The sequence below is a fragment of the Mastigoproctus giganteus genome, chromosome 8 (genome assembly GCF_048544385.1).
Source record: "Mastigoproctus giganteus isolate SK-2022 chromosome 8, ASM4854438v1, whole genome shotgun sequence".
Taxonomy (NCBI): domain Eukaryota; kingdom Metazoa; phylum Arthropoda; class Arachnida; order Uropygi; family Thelyphonidae; genus Mastigoproctus; species Mastigoproctus giganteus.
The window spans coordinates 231,845,058-231,866,951 of record NC_143582.1 but is presented as its reverse complement, the minus strand read 5'-3'; the positions used below and the strand labels follow the sequence as shown (position 1 = coordinate 231,866,951).

At 37.4% G+C, this 21,894-nt stretch overlaps 1 protein-coding gene across 3 annotated transcripts in view; it reads left to right on the top strand.

Annotated features, from left to right (window-relative positions):
• The window catches only part of LOC150082412 (spondin-1-like), a 366,276-nt gene that overhangs the window by 167,001 nt on the left and 177,381 nt on the right, over positions 1-21,894 (top strand). For all 3 annotated transcript variants that reach the window (XM_090379272.1, XM_090379273.1, XM_090379275.1), the window contains exons 4-5: positions 2,024-2,097; positions 9,741-9,866. In XM_090379272.1, coding sequence (XP_090235398.1) covers positions 2,024-2,097; positions 9,741-9,866 — 200 coding nt within the window. The remainder of the gene's footprint in view (positions 1-2,023; positions 2,098-9,740; positions 9,867-21,894) is intronic.

Below are 21,894 nucleotides of genomic sequence, written 5' to 3'. Positions count from 1 at the left end.
GTTTCATAAAAAAAATATATATGAATCATGATAAAAGGAGACTACTCTATTAAGCCGATTATTATAGGTTTGATTTTTTACTTTTTTTAATGTTGAATGTATTTTTAGTCAGTTCAGTATATTGAATAAAATAACTATGATAAGAAAACCAAATTTTATAAGTTGTTGGAGTACAAGTCATTGTATTCCAGTTGAAATAACTTTTGTTTTATTAAACCAAATGCCTTTTTAATAATGGTGATATATATAAATTTTGTGATGTACATATATTTGAATATCCTAGACACCCACATACATGTACACAGAGGAACTTCAACTTTGTTTGCTTTAAAATTTTATTGTGATTGTCTTAAGCCTTAATCTGATTTTAGCAGATAAGTAGATAAAGTAATTAATTAGAGTTGGTTAGCATAAACTGTATAATGTATTAAAAATTTATTTTGATGGATGTCTAATAAGACTATTAAGAGTTTCTGCTATAGGCATTTTTTTAAGCAGTTGGTGGCTGGTGCACGTTGATTTATAATTCCTGTTTTGTGTCTGGGTGGGTCTCTGTGAGGGTTGGTCTCTTTAGTTGATTTATTATATTACATGCTTAATCATGCTACAAGTTTTTTTTTTTTTTTTTTCAAACCTGTTTGTATATGTATTTTTTTTTTTTTTTTAAGTTAGGCTTGTTCACATATGTGCAAAATGCTTATTGCCTTGACCATGTCTTCTGTCTTTTCTTCCATCTGCAAAAAAAACTCACCTCCCAATGGATGGGATTTAATGAAATTTTATGTTTAGTTCTTTTAGGAAGATTTATTAAACCATTCCAAATTTTAATTAAAATTGGACAAATAGAAATCTGGCAGTTACTGTTTCTTTTTTTGTTCCATATTGCGTAAGTTATCTATATACTGTATATTGTAGCTGGATCACTGGATATTATATTCATTGCTGCATGCAATTTGGAAGAATAAAGGGACAGTTGCATGTGGAACCGGTTGCTCTTTGAGGAGCTCAATTTTTGTTAAACTATTTATCAGATACTGATATACTGAATAGCTCTTTACTGCATACACAAGGCTTTCACAACACCCTTCAAGGCTACAAGCCAGGGGTTTACATGAAAGGATAATAGAACATAATAAACAAGAATGAGAAAAAAAAACCAGTATTATTGCTAATTATACAACTGTATGATTAAAGATTGGAGCACAAAAAATTATAAATTTGCACATGAAACAGTTATTAAAATACCAGGAGAAATAAGTAAAGTACATTATGAAAGTGTTGACAGCATACTATGATCTGGGGCATGTTGCTATTTAATTTATTAAATCACAGAATATGAAATATGTCTTGCATTTTGATTTTTTATTAAAATCAAGAAAGAAATGAGTAAAGTTACTTTACAAAAAATGAGCAAATATTATGTTGAGCTTTGTGAAGTGAAGTGAAGTGAAGTGAAAGCATTTACTTTTATATATATTTTTAATTAATAAATAACTGGCAACAAGTTAATTAGTTAGTTATTTTTCAGTTCTATTAATCACAGAAAATGAAAATTCAATTAATTTAAGACAAAAAAAAAAAAAAAAAAAAAAAACAAATGTGCCTGAAATGTAACACTCTGTAAACAGTACCTACTTGTTTATTTGTCAGTTATAGACACAGTTGTATCTTATAATTTTCTCTCTCTCTCTCTCTCTCTCAAGGCCTCGGTAGCCAGGTGGGAAGGAGCAGCAGCAGCAGCAGTGTGTAGCACACGCTTCTTGATTAGACCAGGGTTCGAGCCCATCACCACCAAATACAGAGGATGCGGAAAGGTCAGGGAATGACCACCGCATATCCTGGAGCAATATGGCCTTAGTTGCTAATGCTCATAAAAACCAAATAACAAACAACAAACATCTCTCAACAACTAAATGCATAATATTTCAGTTATAGTATGGTTTTTAATGAATTTCTTTGAATCAGTTGTTTATTTTGTAATATTAATAGTAACTACAGATGCACCTTTTACTTTACAATATAGAGCTACTGTTTTGGAAAATAGAGATCGATGGTACATGGATGAAGGAGAGTTGATAAAAGTTCTTTGTGAACAGGGTAAAAATCTTTCCTTTTTTTAACCATTATTATTTAAAATTAAAATGCATATGAAACATAATTTTACTAATTTATACATTCATGCTTAAGTGTAATATTCCTCATGTAATTTTAACCTTTTAGTGGTCAAAACAAGCTGTCAGAAGTACTTTTAGTGTACATTATATATCATTCAGTATTCTTTTGTAATATAAGGCTAGAAATAATTTAACATTGCACTTTGCAGTGCCATCCATTATATTCACCTATTCATTCTCTCCAATATTTTGTCTAGTTCTTCCTTGAATTTATTAAAACTATCAACTTCCAAAATAACAGATGGAAGTTTGTTCCAGCAATCAGCTACCCTCTGGCTGAAGCAAACTTCCAACACATCTATGCTGCAACCATCCTTCCTCCATTTGAAATTGTACCCCCTCATCTCTGAGCAAGAGGAAGATGCCATTCACGTTCAACTTTAGTCAATCCATTCAAAGCCTTAAACACCTCAATCAGATCACCTCCCAGGTGCCTAGTCTCCAGATGTTGCAGGTTGCAGAAGCATCTCAACCTGCTGGGTCGGTGTGACTAGAAAACAGAAGCCAGCTGGAGTTGTGAACATTAAAATCACCAAGGAAAATTACCTCACTGTTAGGAAATTTGGACTGGAGAAAGTCAAGTTGCAAAGAGAGTAAGTCAAAGAGCTCCAAGTGATTAGTATAGTTGGGAGAACGGTAGAGACAACAGATGAATTTTACACAATGAGGTGCACCCCTTTGTTCCCCTCACAAATCTCATTGCCCTCTTCTGTACTCGTTCCAGCAGCTCCATATCCTTCCTAAAGTGAGGCCTCCAGAGACCTGTATACAATACTCAATATGTAGCCTGAACCATTACCTTATACAATGGTATATTCACCTCCTTATCCCTGCTAGCAAACGTCCTATATATCATTGATAAAACCCTATGAGTTTTCAGCAGCCTATCTGCATTGCTCAGAGAACTTCATATCTAACTGCACAATTACCCCCAGATATTTTTCATTTTCAACTACCCTGAGTGTAGTACCACACAGTTGATAAGTTACTCTGGGATTACTGCTACCCATTTGCAGTACCTTGTGTTTGGACAGACCAATATTAAACTTGAACTGCCACTTTTCAGCCCATTGACCCAAATTTCCTAGACTTTGTTGTAGTAACTCACCCTGGTTACTGTTGTTACCACCCTTCAGCAATACCATTAATGAATATTGAAAACAACAAAACAAAATATTGAAGACAACAACACTGAATCTCCGGGGAACTCAAGTGATAACATTAGTTGAGCTTAAAAATTCCTTGAGCTTAAAACATCCCTGCTGTGTCATTCAGCTGATAAAAATCAGATAACAAGTCTGAGAAATTACAACTGTAGCAAACAATACTGACTTGGGAATCAGATGTCTTAACAGCGTTAAAACTATTTTTGTGCAGTAGTCCATGAAAAGCAGTGCCCATTGATAACCACTCCCTGTCTTTTTCCACTTGACCATCCCTTTATCCATAGCAGCAACTTGCCCTTAATGCCACATTGCTCCAGTTTATACAGCTGCCTTTTATGTGCAACAGTATCAAATGTCTTCCTGAAATACAAGTTTATATATCAAAATTATTTTTTATATCCAGTTCCTTGGTCACTGCTTCATCGTAACCTAACAGGTTGGTTAGGCAAGACCACCCCTTAAAAATTTCATGCTGCAATTGCAGTATAATTGTCCAGCATGCCTGTCCAAATGGTCCTGCATTACTTTGCTAACCAATGACTCCATTATTTTCCCTAGAACAGATGTGCTAACAGGTCTGTAATTACTCATGTTGACTTTTGATCCCCCTTTATGACTTGGGGATAGAGTTGCAAATCTTCACTCCATAGGGAGCTCTTCTGAATCCAAGGATGCTCTCATAATTATAGCTAAAAGCTTGCTTATCTCCTTTGCTGCCTCTCTTAATATGATTTTCCATCTCCACCCTAGGTGCATTTTTTTTTATGTTCAGCTTCAACAATTGTTCTTCCACTTTCCTTTCAGTTATCACAAGTTCATTTAGCTCCCAATTGGAGTTTGATAAACTTCTGGCATCCCATCCCCTAAAGAAGTCCTCTTGTGTGTCTGTAGATGCAATATATCTCTTCAATTTGCCAGCAACCTGAACAGGTCATCAATATTTAACCCATTGACATCAAGTGGCCCCAATGTGATTCAATCCTTTCATTCTGTTAATACAAAAGCATAGAAGTCTTTGCTGCTTTTCTTGGCATCATTCTTTGCCAGAGACTTCTGATAATCTGCCTTAGCTTGCCTAACCTCCTTTGTGACTTGATGCCAGACTAATTTATATCTACCATAGGCTTCTGTCTCACCTGATAATTTATATAGTTGAGGTTTAACATTGAAAAATGCAAGGTACTGCATATGGGAAGCAATATTCCCAGAATATCACGCCAATTGGCTTGTTCTGCAATCAAGGTAGTAAAGAAAGAAAAAGACTGGGAGGGGTAGTAATTGTACAACCTGATTTGGAATTTTCTAAGCAGTATAGTCAGGTTGCTAGGACAGCTCATTGGGTTCTCTCAATGATATACAAGAATCCTGCCAGTGGGACAACTAGGCTATTGTCCCATTTGGTAAGGCTGTGGTTAGGCTACATCTTGAGTTCTGCATTCAAGTCTCATTTTAGGAAGAATGTGCATCTCTAGGAATGGGTGCAGAGAGCAACAATATTGGTCAGGAACACATAAGAATACTCCTATCATAAAAGATTTCAGTTCTGACAATTGTAATGTCTAGAAACTAGTCGCTGCAAGGGGACATGATTGAAGTGTTTAATTGCTGAGTACCTTTAAATACTTATTTAAGATTTGTGTGACATAAGCATTGGGAGATCAAAATTGAGAGTAGGAGTGTGCTATAGGCCTAATGACTCTGATGAGTATAATAAGAAACTGTACAGGGAAATAGTGGGCCAGTAAATCAGAGAGTCTTATAATGGGAGATTTTAATTTCCCAGATATTGACTGGAATTTGTGGGCTGGTCACTCACACACTACCAAGGCTTTTGTGGATTTATTGGATGATTGTTTTCTAGATCAGCATGTTCGGGAGGCAACTAGAGGGAGGAATACTCTTGATATGATTATCAGCAGTGGTTCTTCATGCATTAAGAATCTGCAAATAAATGAACCACTAGGTGGCAGTGATCACAGTGTGCTGAAGTGGGATTTACTCAAAGAGGTAACTACCATTAGGGGTAAAGGGAAGGGTTATTGCTTTCGTAAAGGCGACTACGATGGACTGAGACAGTATTTAAATTCTATACAGTGGGACCAACTGATGATGTTACCAACAGTAAATGCAAAATGGGAAGCATTCAAAGAACTTATCTTGGAAGCTACTAGACTTTACATACCAACTAAGAAATATTGTTCAAGGTTTAGGCCTAAATGGATGTCAGATGAACTGATGAGGCATATGGCAGAGAAGAAACATGCATGGGATACATACAAATTAACACATGACACAGAAGCCTATGATAGATACAAGTTGATCTGTAACCAAGTTACAAAGGAGGTTAGGCAAGCGAAGGCAGATTATGAGAAATCTTTGGCAAGGGATGCAAAGAAAAACAGCAAAGAGTTCTTCACTTATGTAAACTCTAGAAGGAAGGGGATGAATCAGATTGGTCCACTTGATATCGATCGATCAACTGTTGATGATCCTGCTCAGGTAGCTAACAAACTAAATGAATATTTTGCATCGACATTCACACATGAGGAGTTATTTAGCGAGGGGAAAGCCAGAGGTGTATTCAACTCTAGCAGTAAGCTAGAGAATCTTGTAATAACTGAGAGTAAAGTGGAGGAGAAATTGTTGAAGATAAACACAAGAAAGGCACCTGGGGTGGATGGGATCTATCCAGTTATATTAAAGGAGGCAGCAAAGGAAGTAAGCAAACCCTTAGCCATAATTATGAGAGCTTCCTTGGACTCAGGGGAGGTACCCATAGACTGGAGATGTGCAAATGTGACCCCAATTCACAAAGGAGGATCAAAAGCTGACACAAGCAATTATAGACCTGTGAGTTTAACTTCTGTTCCAGGAAAATTAATGGAGGCACTAGTTAAAGAAGCACTGCAGGATCATTTAGACAAGACTTCAGTTATAGCTCGGACACAGCATGGTTTTGTTAAGGGGAAGTCTTGCCTGACCAATTTGATTGGATACTATGATGCAGTCACAAAGGAACTGGATGCAGGGAATAACTTTGATATTATATACTTGGATCTTAGAAAGGCTTTTGATACTGTTGCACATGGAAGACTGCTGCACAAAATGGAGCAGTGTAACATTGGAGGCAAATTTCTGCTGTGGGTAAAGGGGTGGCTGAGGGGGAGAAGACAGAGAGTGGTAATCAATGGACACTGCTCGTCGTGGACTAATGTTATTAGTGGAGTCCCTCAGGGCTCAGTGTTGGGTCCATTATTGTTTTCTGTATTTATAAATGATATTGATGATGGTATATCAAGTTTAATGTTGAAGTTTGCAGACGATACAAAGGTAGGCAGGATAGTCAAGGACACTACTGACACTATGCTGCTGCAACAGGATCTGGAAAGGTTGAGCAGATGGGCTGAGAGGTGGCAAATGAAGTTTAACATTGACAAATGTAAAGTACTACACATGGGAAACAGCAACCCCAGAGCAACGTATCAATTCTGTGGTATTACACTGACAGTGGTAGAGAATGAAAGGGACCTGGGGGTGGTTGTGCAGGCAGATATGAAGTTCTCTGAGCAGTGCAGACGGGTTGCAAGAGTAGCTCATGGTGTATTGTCAATGATATATAGGAACTTTTCTAGCAGGGATAAGGAGGTGATTATTCCCTTGTATAAGGCAATGGTCAGGCCACACCTAGAGTACTGTATACAGGTCTGGAGGCCTCATTTCAAGAAGGATGTAGAGCTGCTGGAACGAGTACAGAGAAGGGCAACAAGATTAGTGAATGGAACAAAGGGGTGCTCGTAAGAAGAAAGGCTTAAGATTTGCAAATTACAGTGTCTGGAGACTAGGCACCAGCGAGGTGATCTGATAGAGGTGTATAAAGCATTGAATGGTTTGAGCATGCTCAATGCTGATGGGATTCTTCCTCTCGCTCAGAATAATCACCTGAGAGGGCATAAATTCAAATTGAGGAAAGACAGATGTAGGATAGACGTGCGGAAATTTGCCTTTAGCCAGCGAGTGGTTGGTTGGTGGAACAGACTTCCATCCCTTGTCGTGGAAGTTGATAGCCTAAATAAGTTTAAGGCTCAGCTGGACAGGTATTTTGAATGAACAGAGGGGTGAAGTGGGAGTGGTTTTTTTTTTTTGGCTGATGCTGCATAAGCTTGCTTTCTTGCATCAAATGCCTCTACTAATGCTAATGCTAAATGCTAAAAAAGATATAAGGATCATAGCTTAAATGGACTGGGTAAATTAAATGTGGACAGTATCCTAATTCTTGCTTAGATATGTATATGTGTGGACATGATTTTGTAAATTGCAGTGCCTGGAATGTCAGTTCAAATCTGCCTTGTGTCTCTCTCTCTCTCTCTCTCTGATGAACAGTACCTCGTAAATGGGCCAGAATGGTGAAAAACCCAAGTGTAATTAATGTGTGTAATGTTGCTGTATTGTTCTGGCCACTGGATGCTATCCATCTGAAATTTTATCTTCTATTGACTTCCAACTATTTATCATTATCGAAGCTAATGACTTGTTCAAGGTATGAATGGTGGATTCATATCTTGTCCAAGATATGAACCCACTTTTTCAATTTCTGTGCCTTCAGTGATTATATCCCTTTCTGTGGCATACTTGTTCATTATTACTTTTGTTTTAACCATGTTCATTTTTAATCCAAAATCCTTACTAATGCATAACTGATTAAGATATTCCTCTAATTCTTCAGAATCATGGCTTATGATCGCAATATTATCTGCAAATCATAAATGGTTTTGTACTCTCCATTCACATTGACTCTTTTCTGCAACCAGTCCAATCTTCTGAAAGCTTCTTCGAGGGCAGCAGTAAACAACTTCGGAGATATTGTGTCTCCTTGTCAAACTCCTTTCCCAATTTTAAATTTGCTACTGTCTTTGTCTAGTCTAATAAAGGAGGTAGCATTCTCATATTTTTTTCAAAATTATAATGTATGGGATGTCTATGTCTTGTATTTCCAGTGCCCAAACATACTTATGCTGTGTATTACAAAACGTACTTAGAGCTGTGATATTATGTGAAGGTGATCCATAGTTGAGAATCCTGCCCTAAAGCTAGCTTGCTCTTTCAGTTAATTCTCATCAAGTATGATTTTCTAAAGAGGTATTCACAATTAGCATTTAGCATTAGTAGAGGCATATGATTCAAGAAAGCAAGCTTATGCAGCATCAGCCAAAAAAAAAAAAAAAAAAAAATGCTCCCATTTCACCCCTCTGTTTGTTCCAAACACCTGTCCAGCTCAGCCTTAAATTTATTTAGGCTATCAACTTCCACAACAAAGGATGGAAGTCTGTTCCACCAACCAACTACCTGCTGGCTATAGGCAAACTTCCACACATCTATCCTACATTTGTCTTTCATCAATTTGAATTTATGCCATCTCAGGTGATTATTCTAAGCAAGAGGAAGAATCCCATCAGCATAGAGCATGCTCAAACCATTCAAGGCTTTATACACCTCAATCAGATCACCTCGCAGGTGCCTAGTCTCCAGACACTGCAATTTGCAGAACTTAAGCCTCTCTTGGTAAGAGGATCCCTTCGTTCCCCTCACCAATCTTGTTGCCCTTCTCTGTACATGCTCAAGCAAATCTACATCCTTCCTAAAATGAGGCCTCCAGACCTATACGCAGTACTCAAGGTATGGCCTTACCATTGCCTTATACAGAGGGACAATCACCTCCTTTTCTAAAATTTAGATTGCTATCAATCTAAAGGAGGACAATCACCTCCTTTCCTTCTGCAGAAGCTCAAATTTGTTCTTAAGTTCCAGTTGCTTTTTCTCCTCTTCTGTTACCCCAAAGACCTCATTATTTACTCGAGTCAGTTTTTTTTCTTTCTTTTCTTACAACCAAAGCAAGTGTGCATCTTACCATTCTGTGATCACTTCCAACATTTACCTTGTACAGAACAGTAATATGTCTTTGTTAGCAAGGATGAAGTCAATTTCATTAGTTGTTAATCCATTTGGGCTCTTCCATGTCCACTTTCTGTTCACCCTTTTCTTGAAAAAAGTGTTCATTCTGACAATCTTCAAGATTCTGCAAATACACATACATAAGGGGACATAAATTTAAATTGAAAAAGGATGGTTGTAAGATAGATGTGTGAAAATGTGCTATCAGCCAGAGTGTTGGAACAAACCGGCATTTCATCTGGCATTGTTGCAGAAGTGGGTAGGTTTAAAAATTTACGGAATAATTGGTTAAATTATTAGAGTGGGACAGACAGGTAATGTCAAATTGTTTTTCTTTCCATATGATATAAAAGCTTTCGTCATTTCTCTCTCTCATCATATTTTGTATTCGTGTGAATTATGGTTGTGTATTTTGTGTGTATTTACATGAAGTTTTCCTTTTATTTTACAGAACAAGAAAACAAAGATGAACAGCCAGAAATAATTGAGGAGTGTTGTGCTTGTGATGAAGCCAAATATGAATTAACGTTTGAAGGATTGTGGTCTAGGCACACACATCCAAAAGATTTTCCCACAAGTTGGTATATTGCCTTCATGATTTCCCTCTTTACTTCTAAGTTATTTATGGTATTAATTATTTCAGTAATGTGAAATGTTTGGAGAAATGCACTACACAGAACAGAACTGAATCAATTTTCACTTGTCAATACTCATTGTACTATTTAAAAGGCAATAATATGCTGCTGTCTCAATAAACATTATAGTCAATAGACATTATGAGATTTAACTGTTTAAGAACTGCTGACAAACATAAGCAGCTCTCAAATAGTGAGGGGGGGGGGAGGCATAATGAACATAAGAAAAACCAAGTGATTATCCAGACATCCAGGCTATTGTAAGACATACACAACAATTCAACCAAACTCAAGGATTTCACTAAAGTTGAACTCTCAACTTTAATGAAAATATGCAAGGGGTGGGAATATAATAGTAACCTAAACAAATTTATCTAACAACAAAGTAAAAAAAAAATGAGAAAAAGGTAGGAAGAGTGCTTTAGATCCATCAAATAATCTAATAGCAGAAGGGTAAATAGCAGAGAGAAATAATAAGAAAATGAAAACGAAGAAAAACAGTAATTGCTTTTCTTGGTTTTAATATAATTGGGATGATAATATAATCAGGAAAGGATATTACGTGGTTTCTATCCATACAAGAAAATTTATACTGTATAAATTAATACAGTAAGCGCTGGTTATAGTGATCACCGGGTTGTTAGAATCAGCCACTTTAGAGAATCAAATTTCAAAGAACAATTCAAATTACTAAAATGCACTACACTTTCATCGTTTGTTAGAATTACATCATCATTATAAGAATCAATTTTGAATGACTCTGTGATATTTTTCTAAAGCACATTTCTGGGGGCCACAACCATAAAACAATAAAAACAATTGCAGTTTTTGGTTTATTGGGCCTTTTTGTTTGCACAATTTGTTATAAACAGGTAGTTACTACAGCTTTAACAGAAGAAGAAATTGCCCAGTCTGTTACTGATAATTTCACCAAGAAGAACGAAATTGAAGATGAACCAACGATTCCAGTTACAAAAGGCACACTCAGTCCGAGTGTGCTGTTTTGTAACTACCCTGCGGAGAGCATTGTGGAGAGCATTGGATAAAACTGGTGCAAGTGATTGTGAATATAGACTGTTATACAATATTGAAAAATCTATAAATAGACTTTGTAGTGATAATTTAAAGCAATCTAAAATAAGTGACTATTTAAAATTATAATCATATTAGAATGTGTTATGTTCAATTAACATGTATATTAATTAAGCTTTGTACGTAAATATAAATTTATTTTTATTTTGCTGACCTGTGGATAATATTCTTCTGATTTTCATGCATCATTTAATTGGTAATAAACTTTTGGTAATAAAGTGTAAAGTTGTGCTTTGTATCTTTCTTTTTATAACCTGTGGATAATATTCATTGATTTTTGCTTATTAGAATCAAAATTAAATTTGCAAACGTCATCACTTTAATCGTCATTTACTGTATATATATTAATACTTAAAATATATTAACACTACTAAATATGTATAAGTTAAGTGCAAATGCATCATTAATACACAGCCAATTCTAAATTAGCAAAATATTTGCAATTTAAAATGATGCCGCCTTTGCAAATATTTTGATAATTTAGAATTGCTGTGTATTAATGATGCATTTGCACTTAACTTATACATAGTCTAGACTTTCTCACAGCCTGAGGCATTAGCCCTAAACGCATTACAGTCTTAATACATCATACACCATCAGGCATCTCTCATATTGCGGAGTTATACTTCATAACTGTTCTGCTATCATTGCGTCACTTGAGTACCTACCCACCCACCGAAGGAGGGCCAAATAGCCCTGAAACGACGCCGCCCGAGGGATCTTATGGCCACTGAGGCTCCTTGAATGGGTAACAACAGACCCCCTCATTGGGGAAGTGCTGCCCATTAGAGGAATATGAGATCACATGAATGAGCTGAAGAAATAACTGCCCTTTTCGTTCTTCACTAGCATCTTCTTCCTCTACCTCTCCTACTATCATTTTCCTACCTCTTTATTGCTCTCTTGGTCTAATAGGGGCAGTGTGTGGATAACTGAGAATCATTATCCCTTACCTTTTTTTCAAACGGTGCCGTCTGGGTGGTGGTATCCACTTAGAATAAGTAACATTAGTCTTCTTCTTTAGGCGAAGTGTTACTTATTCGAAGTAGTGTAATATCATGGCAACTCGTGAAGGTATTCACAATATGAGATATAACTTAAAACGATGCTGCCTTTGCAAATATTTTGCTAATTTAGAATTGGCTGTGTATTAATGATGCATTTGCACTTAACTTATACATACACTACTAAATAATAATAAAATAATACTATTATACCACGTGAAAATTCTTAATAGGTAGTTTATTATACTTATTAGCATTAGTACAGATATATGATGCAAGAAAGCAAGCTTATACAGCATCAGCCAAAAAACAAACAACAAAAAAAAGCTTCCCATTTCACCCATCCATTCATTCCAAAAGTGTAGCAGATGTAAATTTGTTCCAGCAATCAACCACCCACTGGCTAAAAGCAAAATATATAATGTAAGCTCAATACTACACTAATTTATTAGCAGGTGATGTTTCAGGATTCTTGCCAAACTCCCTGGTCTGAAGTTGGGTTTGGCAAGAACTTGAAATGTCACCATCTAAAAATTTAGCGTAGTATTGAGTTTGTATTATATATGAGCTTAATAAACCTATTTGTTAAGAATTTTCACGTGGTATGATAGTATTAGTTTATATATATATATATATATATATATATATAGCACAAATTTTACCACATGGAAATCAATAAACCTTGGAGAAACAGTTATAAATTAGTGACTACTAAATATACTTTCATTTAAGTTGAAGAGTTTTCCACCTAGCACAATATAAATGTAAAGACTTTTGCTTTAGTGAAAGCCTTTACATTAGAATTCTTTGTTCAGATGTTTGGCTTCCTATTGATTCCTATTCCTAATTAGCACTGAAACAGCTGCTTCGGAATTTCTGCATTTTGTAAACAGTCATTTTGCAGTAACTTGAATAATTACTTGATATACTCTTGTTTTAGTGACAAAACTTGTTTTGTTCATTTTAGCACTTTAGTAAATAAGCAGGGCAGTAGCGTAGCTACCCTTTTTTGGGCCTGGAGGTAAAGAACAGGTTTGGGCTCCTGCTTAATTAATGAAAATTGCAAAAACAGGAGACAGCCAAAAACACAGGGCCCAGGCCCAGAGGCAATTGCCTTGCCTGCCTACACGGTAGCTACACCACTGAAGCAGGGTATTATTTAAATTCTTTTATTGAAATAGTTTGAGAAAATAATGCAATCCTACATTAAATAGTGCATAGATTTGCATTATTTTCCCTTTTAAATTCTTCCTTAAGATAATAAGTGTACCATGTTATGTATATGGTCATTAGATATACAAGATAGTACTGTACATAGTAAGTTAACAGAAGTTAATTATGTGGCATCATTTTATTTTCATCTCATATTGTAAATGCCTTTACAATGAGTTGCCTGTTTGTTATACTTCAAATAAGTAACATTTCCCCAATAGAGAAGACTGTTGTTCCTTATTCTCAGTGGATAACAGCCATTTCAGAATAAGTAACAATAGTCTTCTCTTTGGGGGGAAATGTTACTTATTTTAAGTATAATGAACAGGCAACTCATTTTGAAGGCATTCACAATATGAAACGTAAATAACACAATGCCATATAATTAACTTTGGTTAACTTACTATGTACAGACTTGATGCAACACACTAACTTGTATGTCTAGTAAGTTTCCATATCTGAGGCTTTTAGCCCTGAATTTTTATCAAGTTTTAAACAAACTGTACAATGCTTGGCATCTCTCATATTGTGGAGTTAATTTCACTTTGGGGTTGTTGGTTGTAATACCACCAGATACCTATCCACCACGATGAAGGGCCAAATAGCCCTGAAATGGCTGTCTGGGTGACAGTATCCACTGAGAATAAGTAACAATAGTCTTTTCTATTGGGGGAGCATTACTTATTCAAAGAATAACAAACAGGCAACTCGTTGCAAAGCAGTGTTGAATCCAGAGTGTTTGCACCAGATGGGGGAATGTAAACTTCTGGGGGGGGGGACATGTAGTATGTGTATATATTTTTTTATTATTATTTAATATTTACACCATATGTATATGTTACAAACAAATCTGTATATTTATGCATGTTATAAGAGAATACGAGAAAATAAAATGGGAAACAAAAGGAAATATTTATTATTTAGCATATAAATACTTAGTCAGTATTTATAATAGTCAGTTCACAAAAACCACATTAATGACAATAATCACAATTTAATAATATGAAAATCATGAATTAAAATTTGCAAAAAAATCATACAAATTATAATCAAACATGCAAGTATTATAATAATCTTATTCTTCTTTGCATTTGTATCAATCACTTCATTTATTAATTTTTCTGATAACTCATTCGGCCTTCTATACTTATGTTTTTTTATTTTTTTTTTATGAAAACCCCAAACACAAGAGGTATTAGAACCTATAGTACTTAGTACCGTGCTTGGGTTAGAGGTTGAGAAGACGAAAGAAGATATTTGTTGACATTAGACTTGAACTTCTGTAGACCGTAAATTTCAGGAAATACGTATGAAGGAAGGTTGTTTCAGAAAACGGCAGTTCAATGAATAAACAAGGAAGATGAAAAGTTGGTTCTGTGAGTTTCAAGTTGGACAGTAAATGGATGTTGGCTGGTGGCGGCACGTGTTCGGACTGTTTTGAAAGAGAGAGAGATAGTGGGAATTATAGAAGCCAATTCAGAAGAACAGTGCCCATGGAAGTACCTGTAGAAAAGGCATGCAGCAGAAACAGTACATCTATGAGACAGCAAGTGGAGACACTCTGTTAGAGATGAGTCATTAATTAACCTAACTGCCCTCTTCTGAATGGAATCAAGAAGCCTGAGAGAGGTTTTGGGGGCACCCCCACCAGATGTGGGAACAATATTCCATGGTAAGGCAGATTTGCGATTTGTACAGAGTGAACAGAAGTTTGGAAGAAAAGTAATGCTGAGAGCAAGAGAGAAAACCAAGTTTTTAGATGCATAGGAAGCAATATTTGTAATGTGCTTGTGCCAAGAGAGATCAGAAGTCAAGGTAATCCCCAAAAGAGATATATCAATTTGCCTAGAAATTGGAATGTCACCAAAGATAAGTATAGGAGCAGGAGAATCCTTTTTGCAAGATATAAGACAAGACTGAGTTTAAGGAGGATTGAAATCAACTGAGTTGTCTTTGCCCCACTGGAGAATTACCTGGAGATCGGCATTTAAGGAATTGGTAGAAGATATTCGAGAAGTTGAAGCTGATTGAGAAGGGCAAGTTTTCTCAAAATGGAAAGTGGAATGCAATGTACTGTCATTGGCAAAACTATGGATAGGATTTCCAGTCAATGGAAGAAGGTCATTAATATACAAGAGGAAAATAGTGGGGGAAAGAACTGAACCTTGGGGGACACCAGCATTAGTGAAGTTAGAAGACAGAGCCATCTACCATCACCCTCAGTGAGCGATCAGAGAGAAAATTGGATAACCAATTATAAAAACAGTTGACAAACCATAAGATGGAAGCTTGTTTAGAAGACCTTTATGCCAAACATGATCAAAAGCCTTTGAGAAGTCAAGAGCAACTGCTTGTGTTTCACCTAACTTTTCCATAAATGGTCAACATAAGCCAGAATATCGCCAGTGGATCGACACTGACGGAATCCATACTGGCAATCATTGATTAGATGGAAGGTTTCTAGGTAGTTTAAGAGTTCGTGGTTAATTGATTTCTCCATTACTTTAGAAAGAGTAGAAGTAATTGCAATGGGAAGGATTTGTCACCCTTTTTAGGAACTGGCTGGATAATCAGCAAATTTTCAAGCAGAAGGAAAAACACCTTTGAAATAAGAAAGTGAAAAAAGGTGGCAAAGAACAGGAGTAAGTTCAGGGGCACACGTTTTGAGAAATAACCATCAGAACCTGGAGCTTTCTTTGCATCAAGATTCGTAAAATTCCTTCTGACATCCTTTTGACAGAAGACCACAGGAGGCATTGAATGGAGTGTGTTAGTAATGGGAACTGTTTTACCAAAATCATTAATACATGAGTTTGAAGAAAAATGTGATGCTAGCAGGTCAGCTTTATCCTTGGCTGAAGTGACAACAGAACCATCTAGTTTTGACAGATGGTGGGAGCAGGGATGGGCAAAAGTTGCAGCCAATAGCTTTGGCAAGAGACCAGAATGCTCGGCTACCATTAGGGCAAGAAGCAAGTTTTCTACTCTTAGCCTGTTCAAAGTCTAATTTGGACTGATTAATAACTGCTTTACAATTGTTGCGAGCTTTAGTGAAGGCAGAAAATGAAATGAAGAATTGGAAACAAGCCAATTATAATATGCAACGTTCTTCTCTTGAACAGCCTCAGCACATTTATTGGAAAACCAAGGTTTAGATAAAGGAAGAGATTTTAAAGTGGAATGTGGAATAAAGAATTCCATTCCTACAAGAATAATTTAACTGACACGATCTGTGCAAACGTTGACATCAAAAGTTTTGAAACAGTAATCCGAACAAAGAACAGAAGAAAAGAAATCTTGCAGGTCATCCCATTTTGCATTCTTGTAATGCCAAACAATACGAGGTTGGGAGTAGCCATAAGATAAAGGCTCCACTGGAGAAGAGACTATCACCAAGTTGTGATCTGAGGTGCTTAAAGGACCACTCACTTCGACCGTGTACTTAGAGGATTTGTTTGTGAGAAAAACATAAAGAGTGTTGGCTGTGCGGTATTCTTGTAGGTACCAATTTTAGACACACACACCAACCGTTTATGACTGGTTGAATAATGAAATAAAATAAAATAAAATGATAGAAAAGACTGTAAAATAATATTTACAAAAAACTTTTAATCATTTACAAAAAACTAAACTATAACAAAAGTAAAATAAGTAAATAAGTTAAAATGCATTAAAATATAAATATAAAAGCGATAAAAAGACGATAAAAAACACTAGAGCTTTCGGAGGTGTCTTCCTCCTTCCTCAGTAATAGTGAGACTTAAATGACACATCCTTAAATACCAGGTTCACGGCACACGTGGATGACCAGGCGCATACTCAGCATTCCTTTCACTTGTGCCGGAACCGGAAGTGGGCTGGACACGTGGAAAATTAAAACGTTTGTCTCTTGTCAAAACCACCGCCTCAAAAAGGGGGTGAAGCCTAACTCCCCTGTCTCTGTTTATACTATTGTTACCAGAGGATCCAATCCACAGACTTTCCAGCCACTTGCGGTCCCAGAATCTGTGCGCCCGGTCAAGGATGACAGCGTTGTCGGGGGAGATCTGGTGTTGTTTTTCCCAATAGTGCTCGGCAATGGCGGATTTATTGAGCTCTGCGGTCCGTATCGCTCGTGAATGTTCTCCCAGACGGTCCTTGAGACGCCGTCCTGTCTCCCCCATGTAACATTCCCCACAATCCGGGCATGTGATCTCATACACGACCCCACTACTAGAATCCCTAGTAATGGGGTCTTTGACCTGTGACACTACTGTGTGCAACCTCCGGCCCGGAAGCTGCACACAGCGTGTCTGAAAGTCGCGAAGCATCCTCGCAATGCGATCTGACAGGCCCGGATAGTAGGGAACATACACTGTGGTAAGCGGTACAGGCGGAACTACCCGATTGGGCTCTTCCTCTCTGGTGTATTCATCAATGACCCTCTGGGGGTAACCGCACCTCATAAGATCCGTCGTGATTTGCCTAATTTCCTTCTCCCCCTCCTCAGGGGTACTGCAATGCGTTCTCACCCTACCCAAAAGTGCTCTGGCCACACTATTCTTATGTTGGACAGTCTGTGCCGTCCTATAATGTGTGTACTGGCCCCTACACATTGGTTTCCTATAAACCTTAGTTCTAAGTCTGGGGCCTTCCCTATATACCATTATGTCCAGAAATGGGAGGGTACCATCTATTTCTACCTCCGAGGTAAATTTTATGAAGGGGGAGAAACCATTGAGAAACGAGACCACATCTTCCTCTCTCCCCTTCCTTACAATAGTAAACGTGTCATCAACATATCGTTTCCACTTACGCATAGGGAACTCCAATCTTGCGAAAACCCTATTCTCAAATTCCTCCATAGCCAGATTTGCAACAATGGCGCTGATTGGAGAACCCATGGCTGTACCGTGAACCTGTTTATACATCACTCCTTGGAAAACCAAGGTTGTACTAGAAAGACATAATTCAACAGCACCACATATATCTTCTATGTTTAGGTGGGATCTAGCACTTAAAGTATTATCATTTTGTAAAGCCAACCTTACACATTCTACCCCATGTGCTATGGGGATACAAGTAAATAATGATATAACATCTAATGACATCATCATCTCGTCCTCCCCTATTTCTTGACTCCTTACAAAGTTCACAAATTCCGCACTGTCTCCAATGACCAACGTGGACCGCCCCACAACTGGGGAAATCAGCTGCGCCAGATATTTAGATAAAGCATACGTAGGGCTACCAATGAAGGAAACTATGGGCCATAATGGAACATTCTCCTTGTGTGTCTTAGGTAACCCATAAAATCTGGGCAGTCGACACCCTGTTGCATGCATGGACCAATACTTGTCCTTTGGAATCTTTTCCATCTTTAGCCAGGAAAGTAGCATCTTATTTACACGCTGTTCTAAGCTAGCCAAGGGGTTTCTGTGAACAATCTTATAAGTACAATTATCACCTAATAAGTCTAACGCTTTCTTGTGGTAATCTTCTTTGTTTAATGCCACAGTTGATCTGCCTTTATCTGCTGGTAGGATTATAATATCTTCGTCCCGTTTAAGTTCTTCTAGTGCTTTCTTCTGTTTCGGAGTAAGATTTGGAGCAATCGTTTTTGCTTGGCCCAGGATGGCGACAGCTTTAACACAAATTTGATTAGCAATATGTTCAGGTAACTTGCTAATTGCCCTCTCAATACCCATAGATGTTTCGGTAATTGGAGGTTTAGGGGGTAGCAATGCAAACTTAGGTCCAAGAGCCAATAGTCTCTCTTGTTCTTGGGTTAACGATTTGTCACTTAAATTCTGAATAAAGTTGGAATGGTCGCTACCCCTAAATACAGTGGACTGCTCCTCTAATAATGTGTGAAACTTCCTAATATGTCTCTGTTTATAAGAATAGGTAATCCTATTCGTCCTCTCCAGAACTAACCTCTTCACACCTATCAGGTGTAGGGGGGACAATCTACTACTAATATCACCTAATGCTACATCAATCAATCTCCTACTATGTCTCAAGTCATCATGAAGTTTCTGAATCCATGTATTCAAAACCTTCTTTTGATACCATGTGATAATCCTGGACAAACGGGCATCTTTAAATGGTGCCTTGATCCTAAATCCATGTGGCATAAGATTATGATCCCTGCAACGGTAGGCAAACCTTAAGTGCTGTTGCTGTTTGGACTCAGCTATGCTATATCTCTGGAACCTTCGGATGTGCCGCAAAACTGTATGGCCATAAACATTAACTATATCTGCAATAAGGCCTCTGAGGTTGGGATTATTCATACTACCAATTTTAGACACACACACCAACCGTTTATGACTGGTTGAATAATGAAATAAAATAAAATAAAATGATAGAAAAGACTGTAAAATAATATTTACAAAAAACTTTTAATCATTTACAAAAAACTAAACTATAACAAAAGTAAAATAAGTAAATAAGTTAAAATGCATTAAAATATAAATATAAAAGCGATAAAAAGACGATAAAAAACACTAGAGCTTTCGGAGGTGTCTTCCTCCTTCCTCAGTAATAGTGAGACTTAAATGACACATCCTTAAATACCAGGTTCACGGCACACGTGGATGACCAGGCGCATACTCAGCATTCCTTTCACTTGTGCCGGAACCGGAAGTGGGCTGGACACGTGGAAAATTAAAACGTTTGTCTCTTGTCAAAACCACCGCCTCAAAAAGGGGGTGAAGCCTAACTCCCCTGTCTCTGTTTATACTATTGTTACCAGAGGATCCAATCCACAGACTTTCCAGCCACTTGCGGTCCCAGAATCTGTGCGCCCGGTCAAGGATGACAGCGTTGTCGGGGGAGATCTGGTGTTGTTTTTCCCAATAGTGCTCGGCAATGGCGGATTTATTGAGCTCTGCGGTCCGTATCGCTCGTGAATGTTCTCCCAGACGGTCCTTGAGACCGTCTGGGATTGTGGGGAATGTTACGTGGGGGAGACAGGACGGCATCTCAAGGACTGTCTGGGAGAACATTCACGAGCGATACGGACCGCAGAGCTCAATAAATCCGCCATTGCCGAGCACTATTGGGAAAAACAACACCAGATCTCCCCCGACAACGCTGTCATCCTTGACCGGGCGCACAGATTCTGGGACCGCAAGTGGCTGGAAAGTCTGTGGATTGGATCCTCTGGTAACAATAGTATAAACAGAGACAGGGGAGTTAGGCTTCACCCCCTTTTTGAGGCGGTGGTTTTGACAAGAGACAAACGTTTTAATTTTCCACGTGTCCAGCCCACTTCCGGTTCCGGCACAAGTGAAAGGAATGCTGAGTATGCGCCTGGTCATCCACGTGTGCCGTGAACCTGGTATTTAAGGATGTGTCATTTAAGTCTCACTATTACTGAGGAAGGAGGAAGACACCTCCGAAAGCTCTAGTGTTTTTTATCGTCTTTTTATCGCTTTTATATTTATATTTTAATGCATTTTAACTTATTTACTTATTTTACTTTTGTTATAGTTTAGTTTTTTGTAAATGATTAAAAGTTTTTTGTAAATATTATTTTACAGTCTTTTCTATCATTTTATTTTATTTTATTTCATTATTCAACCAGTCATAAACGGTTGGTGTGTGTGTCTAAAATTGGTAGTATGAATAATCCCAACCTCAGAGGCCTTATTGCAGATATTCTTGTAGGTAAATGAACAATCTGTGCAAGGTCATTAGTAATTGCAAGAGCCTCAGCATCTCAACCAGTTGGGTCGGTGTGACTAGGAAACAGAAGCCAGCTGGAGTTGTGAACAGTAAAATCACCAAGGAAACTTACCTCACTGTTAGGAGAGTTGGACTGGAAAAAGTCAAGTTGCAAAGAGAGGAAGTCAAAGAGCTCGAAGTGATTAGTGGAATTGGGAGAACGGTAAAGACAACAGATGAATTTTAATTTGACACAATGAGGGAGAGAGATTTTAAGCCAGAGAAGATCAAAAAGAGGAGATTCTGAATTACCAATTCTCTGACAGGGAATATCAGAACAGACAAATGCCCAACTACCACCTTTGAGGAGAAAGTAATCATGCAGCCAATAATTTGGGCAACTGAGATGAGCAGTAGTTGAGTCAACCAATAACTGAGATTCTGTCAAAAAAAGTACATGGGGTTTGGCAGACTAAGTGGAAATGTACATCGTTGAGATTATATATATATAGAGAGAGAGAGAGAGAGAGAGAGAGAGTGTGTGTGTGTGGGGGGGGGTATGGTTGTTTATTGGTGCATTAGCTGCTATGGCTATAGTGCACCTATTCGTAGGAATATTTTTTTTTTTTTTTTTTTTTTTTTTTTTATGAAAACCCCAAACACGAAAGGTATCTAAACCTAAAGTACTTAGTACCGTGCATGGGTTGAAGGAGAAGTATGGGGGGGACGCCGGAAACTTTGCTCTAGAGACTAAACATGGATTTCACCACTTCAAACCTCCAATAAGCAAAGTGGCGGTATTTCGCCGGTTGATGATCATCTACCACCTAAAATAATTAATATTGAAGGCAGTTTAAATTATTTTCAGTTCTGAAACCTATTCATAAAAGATGATACACCAATTTGTTTTAAAAAGCAGAAAAGTTCGTTAACATTTGCGTCCTCTCCAATGATATGATGTAATGTGAATGGTTCTCGAGATTAGCCAGATTTTGAAGTATTGCAGCTCTAT